Source organism: Saccostrea cucullata, unplaced genomic scaffold, assembly GCF_032062105.1.
Source record: "Saccostrea cucullata isolate Sc308-1 unplaced genomic scaffold, CSIRO_AGI_Scuc_v1 ctg7870, whole genome shotgun sequence".
NCBI lineage: Eukaryota > Metazoa > Mollusca > Bivalvia > Ostreida > Ostreidae > Saccostrea > Saccostrea cuccullata.
Genome location: NW_026926900.1, coordinates 1 through 15,909, shown reverse-complemented (window position 1 = coordinate 15,909; position 15,909 = coordinate 1). Strand labels below are relative to the sequence as shown.

Here is a 15,909-nt window from a genome sequence, read left to right as displayed (position 1 = left end):
GAAAACAACAACTTTGAAATAAATTCAAGATTTATGACATCTTTCACTTACTTATAGGCTTCCTAATATGGGTACAGTCCACTAATTGTTTTCCCATAGGCGACAATGTTAACGTTTCTTCTCATAGCGATGTCCCTAATTTTCGTTCGGTAGTGAGTGACCCCTCAAATCAAAGCACATCAACTTGTCTTTCCTTGGTTAAAATCTCGAGGTGGCATGTCAGATTCGTTTTCCGGCAAAATGCGTCTGTCTGCGGGAACCTCTAAAAATGAAAGTGAAAGTAGGGGGATTTCAGAATTCTCACTGGCGTTATAATACACAAAATAATTCGGCTGATCTTCTTGATAAATTACATTTTCAAAGCTTTTTTGGTAGGATAGATACTCCTTATCAACAAGTGTGAGGCTCAGTTCAGTATACCTGCCCAATTTTTTTTATGCAAGTCTGCAATTTAAGGAACTTGTAATTTTTTCTGCACTACTTTCTTCTCCTACCGATTCTAAAAATAATTAGTGGGATGTACCCATATGCCCAACAATGGCTATAATAATTGTGTTTACAATGCTCCATGATTATTGCTTTGTCTTTTTCATGTACGCAACATGTGAATTCAGAGAAGGAAACTACTTTCAGCCATTTAGCCGGGTAAAATCTCAGGCGTTCGGGGGATATGAGAAATATCGTTGATGATGGAAGAATGGGCCCTAAGTCCCGGATAAATGTACGTACTTGTAAATTATCAAACAATTTAAATCGCGATCGTTTCATTATAAGCTGAAAGAAATAAGGTAACATTGTTGATAAAGATGGGTGAAAACACACGACTGCTGTTTTTACCTGAATATTGTCAACCTACACTTAACAAAGCTAAATTTTCTGAAAAGAGTATATTGTCTATTTCATTAAATGTTGCTGCATTCCATCTTAATATGAGAACAATCTTTCTAAGCCAGAAAAATGTTATAAAATATTTATGATATTCAAGTTCAGTATTTTTGGTTTTAAAAATCTCAATTGTTTTTATTTGCATAGGTATTGTAAGCATGAAAAATAATGTCATAGCAATTATTTTTAACAATGCGCCATTTCAACCTTCCTTAAGGATGATCATGTCTTATGTTTCGTCTCACATGTTTAAATAGTCCTGCACAAAACACATAAACCAAGCAGACAAAAACTTGTTTGGCATACAACAGCTAGATAAATACCGACTTCTTTCTTCTCTCTCTCTCTCTCTCTCTCTCTCTCTCTCTCTCTCTCTCTCTCTCTCTCTCTCTCTCTCTCTCTCTCTCTCTCTCTCTCTCTCTTGGAAAGCTTTTTTTTTTAAATGGAGTGCCATTTTAACAAAACATTTCAATTACATTCATCAGAATTTTTTGTGTACATTTCTATCAAAAGGACACCAAAATGACATTTTCCGAAAACGCTTATTAGTCGCAACAACATAAATCACATGTACAAATAATGCCTTCCTTATACATGTGTTAAACAATACCACTTATGCTAACCTATTTTTTCATGTATTATTTTTATATCTCGGTACTCTATAATATAAAAACTGATTTCGATTTGTTTTAGTGCACAACTAGATAAATCTACCTCCTCATTACTATTTTCATTCGAAATTCAACTCGATTTTACTCGAACGAATGAAATTCGAAAAGTTTTTAAAAGTCATTCTTATAAAATAACAGTTCAAACTACGACTTCATTTCTAAGATAAGAAATAAAGGTATACTCAAAGAGCACATGTGTGTAGTATCAATGATATTGAAGACGTTTGGATTATTCAATTAATAGTTATTTTCGATGACATTTTTTTTCTTGACTTTTGACATATTTTAAAATTGCAGTTTTTAATGGTATAAATACAACAACAAGGTAACTTTGCTTTTAATCCTCTCTACAGAATTGTCTGATAACATCCTACACATGGTCCCTATCACCAAATAATGGGGGTACATTTGTAACAGAGACTGGTCTCTGTATGTTTTCATGTGTGCCTAAAATATACATTGAAAATTATCACGCAAGCCAATCAAAGAGAAAATGTTGCAAAACTAATATTTAAGTTTATAATTAGAAAAAGTTTGACCATGTTAGAAGAACCCTTGATTTCAATCCAAGGTAAGTTCATCTTTTTCTCTGAGCTGCATAGAGAAAGGGCGACTGACCAATTTCCAGAATCTCTTAAGGAATATTAAATACAGCTTATTATTTTTCCCCCTAGATTTGCAGGGTCAAATCAATACAAAGAATTTATTGGAATGCTCATATGGTATTCTTTTACAAAAAAGTAGATTTCATGCACGATGAAATTATTCTTGGCAATCTGACAACAAAATTTACTTCCTCAAATAGATCCAGAGTTCTATTTGTAGATACACACATGTAACTCATCTAGTCATCGTTTCCCTGTTAAATGTTATAAAATTTGTAAGATTTTTTTTTTGCAATTTGCTGATTCTAATACTATGTACCAATTTAATTACAGCACAACAGATAAATTGCAATTAGATTGTTTGAAAATATGTTTTAAATATACATGGTATTGCATTTCCGTTACGTTATTAAAATATAAAGTAAACCTTGTTTGCTTACCTTTACATTAATGGCAGATTAATTTCAAGCATGTCACCCTCGTAAGTCTCCGAATAATATTATTTATTCAAACCGCATAATCAACACTGCTAAACAGATTCAATTTCTTTTTTCTTAGTCTCAGACTTCAGGAACGCTTGAGAGCAATATTTTCAGGATCTCGTGCACCAAAAATCTTATCGTAACCAATTCTGCGTTATCAGTGAGGAAGGGTTCAGATAAATCCCAAGGGTTTGAACGGATTAGATTTATACAAATCCTTCCAGTTACATGTATACCTTTTTTTTTCTGTGTATCCATCGAAGGGGAAGCATTTTAATATATCAGCTTACACTTGAGGCTCGGAACAACACAAGTCACATGTATGAATAATTTCCATCGCATAGTTCTCTATTCATCAAATCAGACATCCGGCCAAAAAAATCTTTCTCTTCTATAAATTCGTTTTAGCAAGAATATGATCCCTATCTCAGATCCCAAACCTAAAGAATTTCTACCCGTTTGTTTATTTTAATCTGCTGCTGATATTTTAGTGTATTTAGGAGAGGTTTATTAAGTATCTACATTTTTATTTATGGAAGATTTGACACTTCAAGTCGGCTGTCGATACACCTACTGCTTCGCAGTACCTCGATTTTTATGGTCTCATCCGAAGGTTTGCAGATCCAACAGTTGGATTCGATTCGACGTACGAATCATCTCCTTACTCATCCCGTGGGGATCCGGGTTAGAATAGGTCCTCAGTACCACCTTGCTTGTCGTAAAAGGCGACTTAATGGGGCGGTCCTTCGGATGAGACCGTATAAACCGAGACCCCGTGTCACAGCAGGTGTGGCACAATAAAGATCCCTCCCTGCTCAAAGGCCTTAAGTGCCGAGCATAGGCCTAAATTTGCAGCCCTTCACCGGCAATGGTGACGTCTCCATATCAGTGAAATATTCTGGAGAGGGACGTTAAATAGTATACAATCAATCAATCAATCTCCTTACTCCTCGACACTAGATCAGACGCTCTGTGCCACGCGGGCGACAAAATAAATTTAAAGACACACAGGAAAACATAAAGAGAGCAGAACCTGTAACAAAAGTACTCATTGTTCAGTGGATAGGGACCAGGCCCCAAGACCATGAATTGATAATAGACTTAATTCAAAATTTCAAATCAATGTAACTTTTGAAATAAATTTCAAAATGAAACAAAATTTTAAAGTCATGTTTGAATCAAAATATGAAACAAACTAGCATGTTTTTAAGCATATTTATTAAATATCAATGAAAATATTAAAATCTAAATTTTGCCTTAAGTCTGTTCTAAGTTTATAGTTTTGGAGCCAGGTCTAGGATGTCTTTAGACGATTCAGACTTCTAACGATTCTCTAGAGAGGATTTAAAGCACAGTAACCTTGTTGCTGAATTTACACCATAGAAAACTACCATTGATATGTATGTCAAAAACCAGGTAAAGAGAAAAAATGTCATCGAAAATAAGTATTTCTTGAGTAATACAAACATCTTGAATATCTTCCATTCACATAGTCACTTTAACATGAATGGGCCATTACGGAGTTCTATTTCAGTCGCCCCCATGGCGCACTGGTTAGAACGTCTGCTCTAGAGTCGCTCTAATTGATCCTTATGTCGCGGGTTCGAATTCCACTATGAGACGTGAAGACTGGTACTTCGGATGAGGTCGCGTGTCGCAGTAGGTGCTGGCACGAAAAAGATCCCTCCCTGCCCAATGACCCTGAGTGTCGAGTATAGGACAAAATTTGCAGCTATTCACCAGTAAGTGGTGGCGTATCCAAAAGACATTATTATTTAGAAGGGAGGGGAAATGAAGCATATATATATAAATAATTCAGGCATTTTTTTATATTAACAATACCCATGCAATTAAAAACTCTGAGATTTATAAAACAAAAACAAAATACTTAACTTTAATACCATAAATATTTTCAAAACGTTTTCTTGCCTAGAAAGATTTTTCTCAGGCTGTTTTCTATGAAGTAAGACTATAGCAGCATTTAATGAAAATAACATTATACTTTTTTCGAGAAAGTTTTGATAGGTGTAGGTTGACTGTATTCAGGTAAAAAACAGCAGCCGTGTGTTTCACCGATCCTTATCAACAATGTTACTTTATTTCTTTCAGTATATAAATATAAGAATAAAACATCGTGATTTAAATTGTTTAATTATTATCCAAGACATCGGACCCATCCTTAAGGCAGAGGAAAATTGCAAATATTTTAAAGTAATTGTGTAGGCATAATTTTTATGTTAACAATACAAAATGAACTGAAAATACGGAGATTAACAATACACAAAGTACGAAACTTGACTATCATAGATATTAATAAAACGTTTTTCGGACTTAAAAGGATTTTTCTCAGTTTGTTTTCTAAGAAGTAAGAATGTAGCAGCAATTAATGAAACTAATAATACACATGTATACTTTTTTCCAAAATTAGTTACATGTAGGAGAGGTATATCACTCAGATTCTTAACTGTGTTTAATGACACAAAAGGCTATGATAAGAATTCTAATCTATTCTTATCTTCTTATTCCTAAAGGAAGGTCTATTATATCTCATAAAAGACAGTTATACCGAAAGGTTAACGCAGCTGTATTTACTATATTTTAACATCACTTTACACAAAGATGCAATAGAAGAGCTAATGTCTGCTGTTGAAACGGCTTGCAGAGAGATTGACAATAATATTTTCTTAGTCCATGCCCTGACTACAGCAGACCTGAATAATTTACTCAGATTTAACCTAAAAAGTATTCTACACGAATTAATGGAAATATTAATAATCAAATCCTTGAAAATATGATGGGTCTAAGACTAGGACCAGTTTCCGTATGTGATATATATTTCGCTAACATTGACTCACCAATGGAATTTGAAACAAATATGAAATGAGGTATAACGAATTATAGAAATAATAGCACATTCTTGGGAAAAAAGGATTGCAATTCAAATCATTACAGCCTACAGCATATAAAAATACATCCATAGCATATAATTTTGAAGCCACGGCATATATAATTATATAATAGAACCGCAACATATAATAACGGACACACAGCATATAATTATAAACCTACATCAGGTGTAATGCGATCAGTGACTTGTTTATAACTTGTTATGTGGGATTTAACCAACGACAAAACAACACACTGTAGTAAGTTTTTATGTAGTTTGATGATTTCTAACTGGTTAAATTAGCAGATAAACTCATTTTGTGGTATTTTAAAGAAATGTTGTATGACGTATATTGTGTATGATGTCATAGTCAAGTTTTCCCGTACAAATTAGGCTCCGCCTCTTTTTTGTAACGTTAACTGTGCTGCGTAATGAAGCATACTGTTTATACAAAACTTTATGTAATGAAATTATGCAATACAAAATTAGTATTCATGCATCCGTCCTTCGTTTCTTTCAGTACTTTGATTTTTGACTTCAATCCTCACAATTGGGAAAAAATTCTCATCCTGTAGTTCTTGAGAACTTTTTTTTGTAAAAAATCTTAAGGGATAATATTTTGATATGCAAATATTTCTATATTATTATTATTATAATTATTATCATAGTCATAATCACTATGACATTCTATTCAGAAATCAATAATGGAGAAAAGTGAAGGGTGAGATAAGCTATTTTTAAAAAGGAAAATTTCCATCTTAAATTTGAATAAGCGATATAGGAAAAAATATGCGTAGAAGTTTCTGAAGCGAAAGTCATTAAACCGAGAATTTGACCGTGTATAAGGACAATGATGATGACAGAACGACTGCACATACTGTTTGGAGTTGTGTGTATTTTATGAATATAAATATATTTTGTTTTGTGGTAGCAATTGATTTGCTCCAATGCATTTCATACTACCTAGTGCCTAGGTGGCGCAATGAGACTAAAAGAATGGCGGATATCTGACTAAATCAACTACCTATTCGAATCAAAGAAAGGCAACACGGTATTTTTTTCCTCAGGTAAGTTTTATTTACCAATTTATCATCGATTCCTTTTTCCTTTAAAAGATGTTTATTTGTTTTTAGATTAGGACTGGGTGGCGTGACCATGAGGCGTGACAGCCATTGACATGTCTGTTACGAGGACTTTAAGTGTTTACTTTTATTTTTTACAATATTAAGCAATGTTTAGTTTGCAAAATTCATTAAGTTCCTTACAAATCACTTTCATTAATGTGTTTGCATGTTATTTAGTTTTTTTAATCAAATCAGCAGACTGCTGATTACCTTGACCCTGTTTTTAAATGCTATTACTAGCTGTAATACACGTAGGCGTTTACAATACCGCATTCAAAGTAAACAAAAAGATCTTAAAGCTGAACACAACTCGTAAATAGGCATACGCCATTTTTGATAGCATTATCTACGATACATCAATACTACGGTATACTCGTCGCATTCGTTACTCCTGACTGCTTTATTGTCACAGGTATCGGCGTGGAATGGCGATCCGTTTTCGTGCTGGTTATCTTGCATTACCTTTATATTTTATTGCAGTTACGTTTATCTATGTTGTTTGTATACTGTACTGACTTATACAACAATAATTGTAAATTTGTTTGGTATCTTACTTTCCTGCAATAGACGAAGTATTACGTTATTATTCTCGCTACCATGTCCCGTATAGCATACGTCCGTCTACACCAATGTCGACTGATTAAACTGAACAGTCTTTACTTCTTGCCCTATTTATAAGGGTCTGCAGGGTAGCTAGACTTGGGAACTAAAATGGCGGACACATTACATTTACGAATCGTGTTTAGCTTTAAAGGAGAAGGAAATGGGGTATTTTAAAACTCTTTTCAACGGGTTGTGCTTAAACAAACCAGCTGAAGGAATTTTGGACCCAGATCGTCATTTCCTTACAGTAATCATTAAAGGAAAGGAATATGTGTCAGTGGTTTAAAATGTAAATATATCCTAATTTAGACGTCATGCAAAAGTGGAAAATGATTTTTGTTATACGAAAGAAACTTCTCTCAATTGGGAAATACATATTAAACAAATTTTGAGAAGGTTATCAATTGCATAACCCGTATAAGTGATTTCTTTTTTGACTGATTTCAGGTTAAAATTTTACATTGAGATAACTTTTTTATTCGACATTTTTTTTTCATTTACAGAAAATGTTATATTACTATCCGGGCGTTATGACAATGTGAGAAAATATCAAACAACAACATCAAAATCAAAATTAATTCATCATGGCTTCATCTATGCCTACTGTACCTTCGTGTACAGGAGCTCCAGCCACGGGAACCACGCCTACTGTGTCACCAGAAGAAACCAATTTCCTGAGATTTGTTAATCTGATTCTGAAGAGAGCACCAAAGGCCCTAAGAGTCCATTTTGATACAGTTCATCCTCCAAATAACCTTGTTACTGACCTAGCGACCCAGAGACCTACACTGTTAAGCTTAAAGGCCAGAAAAGTAATAAATCAGGTTCAGTGGGACACACTTTTTGGAGGTATATTTGTAGTTAAAGACATTCCTGTCAATATTAAACAACTTCAGGAAATCAAGATATGACATTTTATGATAAATTCGGTAATCATGTTCAGATAAAGTATAAGTAGTGGTCTGCTGGCTAGCAGGAGATATGTACTCCCCCCTGCATTTGAAATTAAAATTACATTTTTTTTTACAGAAAATAATCACAAATGTCTTTATACTGTCTTAGTAAGTTTAAAACATAATTATAAACATTCTTAGATCTCTCTCTCTCTCTCTCTCTCTCTCTCTCTCTCTCTCTCTCTCTCTCTCACCAAAACTTTCCAAATTTTCATTTTCAATTAATTTAGTTCCCAACCCTTTGTCAAGGGATTTTGATGCTACCCTTTTAATTTGCCTTTTACGAAACATGAGTCCATCTACACAAGCACCAAGAAACGGTTTTGATAATCTGCCCAATCAACAAGAAGTTAGTGATGGGGCTGACATAGCAAGAATAAAGTTTTACAGAAACAGGGTGGCGCATTCAACAGATGCAAGGATGAACACAAGTGAATTTAATGCTAGCTGGACAGATGTAGAGGGGGTAAGCTGAACTATTTTTAGCCAGATGAAAGAAATCTTAAAATTCATTGATAACAGAGGGACATGTTACCTTACATTTGAAAAAAAGATTACCTCGTCATTGGTCATTTGAAAAATTATTTTGTTAAAACAGATTCTGGTTGCACACATAAGTACTCTGAAGTTCACATCAAGAAGATGCTTGAGTTTCTGATTGACAATAGCTATGTGGTTTTTGGAGACCAGGTATTCCAACAATCTATTGGAATTCCCATGGGTACAAATTGCGCTCCGTTATTAGCAGACTTGTTTTTATATTCATATGAAGCAGAATTTATGCAAAATCTTATGCGTGAAAGAAGAAAACACTTGCTGTTGCCTTCAACTCGTCATTTAGATATATTGACGACGTATTGTCAATTAATAATGATAATTTCCATTCCTACGTCGATACGATATATCGTGGTGAGCTTGAGATAAAAGATACCACAGAGTCCGACACTTCTGCTTCATACTTGGATATTTTACTTGAAAAAGACACTAATGGTAATCTAACAACCAAGCTATATGATAAACGTGATGACTTTAACTTTTCTATCGTCAACTTCCCTTACTTATGCAGCAATATACCTTCATCACCTGCATACGGAGTATATATATCTCAGTTGATTCGATACGCAAGAGCGTGCTCTACGTATGAACAATTTCGTAAACGAGGTAAATTATTGACAAGCAAGTTGATGAATCAAGAATATCAACAGTCTCGTTTAAAGTCATCATTTCGTAAGTTCTATGGTCGATACAATGACCTTATCAGCAAATACAATTTATCATTAAGTCAAATGCTGACTGACGTTTTTCATACCACTTGTTAGTCCATTATTTATACACTGAATTGACGACGGATTTTTTCCGTTATTTCCTGATCATGACAACGAGCACACGGCGGGTGTGACAGGTCGGCAGGGGGATGCTCACTCCTCCATGGCACCTGATCCCACCTCTGATGTTTCGGGGGTCCATGTTTGCTCTGCTCTTATTTTGTTAAATGGACGTTAGTATTGAATACTGTTCGTTATCTCCATATCCTTCTTTGAGTCGGCCATTTTTAGCCAGTCGATCTGGAGAGAGCAACCATTTTTTTTAAAGTTGACCTTGCCTTGGCAGAATCTTTTACATCTGTAAAGACAAGACTTAATGATTGTTTCATATATGAATGTGTGAAGATTTTTTCACATCATTTTTAATTTAAATCAAAAGAATTGTTTATTTTTTAGAAACTTTGTTAAGAAATCATATCCTTTCAGGCTATCGGAAGACTTGGAGGTTCTGCTTTACTGAATGAAGCTAAAGCTTTAAGATTTTCTCCAATTGATGAGTCTGAAAGAGAGCTCGTTTTGGAGCTTTTTCTGAAAATTAAACAACTGATGATGGAGCAGTCAGAAACTATCCCATGGAATATTAGAGGTGATCTGTGTTTACAAGTAATTAGGAAATAAAAAATGTGGAATCATTTTTAAACCTTAAAGTATTAGTGACCTGAAGTTCTTGAAAACATAGTTATAACCTTTACATTTGGTTAATGTGCCACATGTTTAAGAAATGACCAGTTTACTTTTAGAAATGATTAATGATTTGTTATAGAGGAAAAAAATCAAAATGTTTAATTGTTGAGTTTGAAGCAAAAACGAAAAGTTTAGAAAATACACAAATAGATTATATAACTGGATTTTTGTTTTATATGTAGAATTAATTAAAGAAAAACTGAAGTCATGGGAAGAAGAAGATAAAGTATTCGTAGAAATAAATGCATCCGTAACTGTTGAAAACTTTATCAAAGAACATCCATGTGTTGTGGTGGTTGGTCATCCAGGATCAGGAAAATCAGCAATAATTCATCACATTGCCCTAAAAATGGGAAAACAGGGATTTTCTATCATACCCATCAACCGTCCTGAAGAAATTATGACGTTTCACGACAGACGAAATCAACAAGTCTTTGTCGTTGATGACCCATGTGGGGAATATTCAGTTAATGATCAAGCTAACGAATGGGCAAGGTATTCTGAAGACATAATGAAATGTTTGAATTTTAAGCAAAACAAGGATCAAGTTCAGTCAAAACTACTTGTTTCATGTCGTTTAGTAATAAGCTCAACCCGTGCAATTAGAAGAATTAAGGTATTTTCCAATACCTTATTTAGCTTGGAAAAACAAGAGAATCATTTAACTTTTATTGAGAGAAAGCTGATCTTGGAATCTCACTTAAAATGTGAGCTGCATTTCCATAAGGGGATATTCGAAAAGCATATTGATTGTTTTCCGCTTCTTTGTAAGCTATACGTTAATATATGGGCTGACCCAAAGCGTTGGATTTCTTTTTTTGACAACCCATTCAGTGAACTCGTGTCTATGCTTGATTTGTTGGTGGACGACCCAAAACCAGAAAGCATTTACGAATATTGTTCTCTAGTTTGTTGTTCTCTTGCTGAAGATAAACTTAATTTGTATTTATCAAACGCAGGCCAAAATGAAGTATTTGAATATCTTCATCAAATGAACGAAGACTATGAATGTCTTTATGAAATTCATGAAGAATGTAAAATTGATCTTAATCCATCAGAATTACTTTCAGCGCTCAAACGACAAAGCGGAAAGTATGTAAAACATGTTGGTTCAACATTTTCTTTAACACATTCTAAGCTGTTGGATATCATTGTATGGCACTTTGGAAAACAATCACCAGAAACCCTAATACGATTCTCATCTTTGGAAATATTTCAAAATAGATTAAGACCCCTTGGAAGATTAAGAGATGACGACAATGGAGATTTGTTTTTTGTAGAATTGGACGAAAATATGCTGCCTTTTTACACTAAAAGAATACAGAAAGATATCAGCCAAGGACTGGTTAGTGATACTTTCAAGAATCCTTGCATGCCAAATGCTAAAATTGAAATATGTTTATATGACCTGTTAGTAGATGAACATGTATTGGAGGAAACGCTTTTGAAAACAAGCAACAATTTGCCATCGAATTACATAAAAGCATATAACTCTTTCTCCAAGGAAGATTTGTTGGGAAATAGTAGAGTTACATTTCTTCATTTGACAATTATATACAACTGGGCAGCTTTTGTTGATAAGCTTTTCGAGTCAGAAAATGAAGTTTTGTTCAAAACAATGTTTGAACAACGAGCAAGCACACTTCATTTAGCAATCTTAAGTGAAAATATTCAGATTTTGAAAAGATGTTTTCAATATTATAGTGAGGTCTTTTGTAGTCTTGGTGAATTTATTGATTTTGGAATGGAGAACGATGATAACTGTTTGTTTTGTGAAACAAACCTGAAAATCTCGAGCCATGATGTGTACTGTCCAGTGGTACAAGTTCCCATTCCTCTACTTGTTTGTATTACTGGAAATCTAGAAATATTGGAATATCTCATCCAAATCAAAGTTTGCTCACAAAATGACTTCCTTTCCAATTATCAACTATTTGACGAAACAGTTTCCCCATTGCTGGTGGCTAGTTTATATGGCCATTGCAGTTTAGTTTGTTATTTACTTCAACTTGGGGCATCTGTCAACTATCAGAATCAAGATGGCATTTCACCTCTTCATGCAGCTTGTCAAAGTAGGCAGTTAGAAGTGATAAAGATATTAATTTCCAATGAGGCTAGAGTTAATTTAAGAGATGAAGATGGAGAAACACCTCTTTCCCTCTCATGCACAAATGATTTCGTTGAAATTGTTGCACAACTTTTGTGTAATGGAGCAGAAATAAATTTGCAAGATTCTCAAGGACTGACACCATTACATAAGTCTATAATGGAAGGGCACGTTAGAACTGTCCAATTCCTCATTGAAAGTGAATGTGATATCAATATAATTTCTAACACAGGCGATACCCCCTTATCTCTAGCTTGTCTTAATGGAGATTGTGATATCCTAAAATTGTTAATTAAGAAAGGAATAAACAGCCACCAATTACAGGATGGAATGCAAAAAGCTTGCATCAAAGGAAATAAAGATATTATTTCTATACTTTTAGAATATGGAGCGGAGATAAATGCGAAAAGTATGCGAGGTTTTTCAGCTCTTCATATCAGTTGTGCAAACGATAATTCAGATCTTGTTGCTTACCTTTTCTCAAACGGAGCACTTGCAAATATTTCGTCAGACAATAAACAAACACCTCTACATTTTGCAGCAAAGAATTTGTCCGATAACTGTTTATCTATTCTTTTAAAAAACGGGGCAGATATTAATGTAATTGATGACAAAGGAAGGACAGCTTTCCATTATGCATTAGAGGCAACTTGTTCTGAAAAAAATCATCAATCTGATCAAATTGTTTTAAAAAAACTTAAAAGAATAACAGATATTTTTATTGAAAATAAAATGGATCTAAAAACAACTGACCTTAATGGCCGTTCACTCTTACACATAGCCTGTTCAGGGTTTTTTCCGGAAATAGTTCAGACACTCATACATAATCAACTAAATATAAATGCGTTCGACAAGGAAAAATGCACGCCTTTGCATATAGCTTGCTTTGCTTGTCGTTTACTTCCAGTACAATTGTTTACAGAGAATGAAGGAAACATCAATGCTACAAATGTACGTGGTTCCAGTCCCCAGCATTTAGCTTGTTTACGCGGAAATTTCAAGATAGTGTCAACACTGGTAGCATATGGCGCAAAGGTTAATATTTCAGACAAGGCAGGATCTACTCCATTACATATTGCAATAGAGTATTCACACCGAGATGTTATTTTCTTCCTAATATCTCAAGGGGCAAATATTAATGCAAGTGATGACTACGGTTTTACACCATTGATATTGTGCTGTCAACATAATAATAAGGATGTTGTTGAGGAACTGTTGAAGTCAGGGGCTGACATCAATATGGAATCAAACAGAGGAATAAATACCTTGACAATGGCAATTACATTCCAACGCTACGATATTTGTGATTTGCTGTATGAAAAAGGTGCATATTTACACGAAAAGAATTACAGACATTTGTTGCAATTAATTGTGAGTGAAAATGACATTTGTAAGATTCTGGACAAATACAGAAGTACAATTGCTAAGTTCAGAAATAAAGAGGGTCAGTCACTTCTTCATCTAGCAACAATAGACAACAATGTATGTTGGGTCAGCAGTCTTCTTAGTAGAACAGAGTTAATCAACGCAGTGGACAACAAAGGACAAAGTGCCTTTGTATACGCGATATATCACGAGTTTAAAAGCATTGTAAAATTGTTTCTAGAAAGATGCACATCTGGAGATGCTATATCTGCAGAACTACAAAATGCACTTTTTAACTTTCATATTTTTTTTGAAACTTTGTTCAGAATTGGTCGCATACAATTTGGTGAACTCGAAATAGTGTTTGATATTGAGAATCATGATACTGTACGAACGTTTATGAGATATAATGCTAAGAAGTGTAATTTAAAGGATCTTGAAAATACATATGGTTCACGTGTATGTCATAAAATTATTACAGGAGCTTTAAAGCAGGGCAGGTATTTTGATCTCTACAATATAATTCTTGCAAAACTTCCTGATGAAATATGGAATCTTCATAAAAGTAAAATACCTTGTCTCTGTCCAGAACTTGGTAAAACGAGTCGTCGAAACTGGATAAAACAAGAGGAGATTTTACGCAAATCTTTTCGAAATTCAGATTTAGATTCAAACTTCTTCGAACTTGAGGTTTGGCCACTTTTATTTTTAGGAGAAGAAATCTTACAAATAATGAAACAACTTATGAAAAGCAAAAGAAAAGGAATGGATTTCTTCTCAAACACAGATGCCATTGGAAATACCTTAATGCATTATGTGCTCTTAGCATCGCCTAGTATTGATATGTTCGATTTATTTATTCGAGACATTCAATATACTATTTTTGTAAAAGAGTTTTTAAATCGTCAAAACTTAGCAGGTTGTACACCCCTTTATTATGCATTATGTAGTCCTTTCAACATTTCAACACTAATAGAATGGGGTGCAGATATTGATATAAAGGACACAACTGGTCGGGATGTTCTACATTATGCTAAAGCTTGTGATTTAAAGGACACAATAGAAATCCTGGAACGTCATCTTACCACCAGATCTAAACCATAATAATGAGATATCAAATTAAAACTATGATAAATGAGGTTAGATTTTGTCGTAGAATAAGGCATATCTACGTTATCTATCAAAATATTGACAACGTGTAAAAAAAAAAGTAAGTTTTCGACTTTGTAACGTATCCGCATTAATCGAATCCAAGAATAATAAATTTATGAATATTAATATTCTTTGTATCTACAGAAGACAATCGATTGTGGTATGTTATCTATATTTCTCATTGAAAAAGTTCTTTTAATAAGGATATCTTGAATGGGTTATATTGACTTTAGTACATTATTCACCTAAGAATCAAATCATATAGAAAATATTTATGTTTGATTGAATGGAATCTTATGGCCTCGAGCTGATAGTAGCAATATTTATGGAATATTCTTCTGAATTACGATGTTCTTTATAAGTTATGTTGAAATTTTGTGTATTTATTGTTATCATTATTTTAACAAATACTTACATGTATGATAGCTTATAAAGGGCATTTAGATTGACCAAATTTTTTTCAGTTGTTGTGTTTTAAATAATATTTTCAATCTGAAAAGGTCAGAAGTTTTTTATGCAAAATGGAGTTTACGAAAAGTACCCAAAATAAAAATATTTTACTTCCTTTTTGATTTGCATTGAATTAGTCCCCTACTGCTGAAACCAGGGGCCTCGCATCGATTTCCTCCTCACAGGTTCATCTTTTTATATAGCTGTAAGTCTGTCAGTATGTCACACTTGATTTTGTGGCAATTTTAAGGAGGAGTTTAATGTTTTGCTCTTGTCGGAAGGGAACTAGCATTGCGTATGCAATAAACTAAGAATGTTTGCTAAAGATGTATTTTGTAAGAATAATATTATTTTTATTCTCTCCATTTCAAACGTTGGTTGGTATTTGAGATAAAAATCAGATGTGATCTGACATAACCGTTTTTGCATGTCATTGTCATAGAAAATTGGTTTATTTATAACTATAAAATGAATGTGGGTATCTTTCAGTTACATGTGTCTAACAGTAGATACTGTAACCGTATTACATTTGGCGGTGTATTCTTTTTAGCGCTTTTGGCGGAAAAGAACTTCCTCTAATTCAAGTACAACGCTAAATGTCTTGCACATATATACA

The 15,909-nt window shown here is 33.7% G+C and overlaps 1 protein-coding gene across 1 annotated transcript; it reads left to right on the top strand.

Moving 5' to 3' along the window:
• The first annotated feature begins 7,841 nt into the window (after nt 1-7,841).
• LOC134272844 (uncharacterized) lies at nt 7,842-14,795 on the top strand. Its single transcript, XM_062755011.1, has 4 exons — nt 7,842-8,106; nt 8,441-8,676; nt 9,962-10,121; nt 10,402-14,795. Exons 1-4 carry the CDS (start codon nt 7,842-7,844, stop codon nt 14,793-14,795), a joined length of 5,055 nt encoding a protein of 1,684 aa, XP_062610995.1.
• The last annotated feature ends 1,114 nt before the right edge of the window (nt 14,796-15,909 follow it).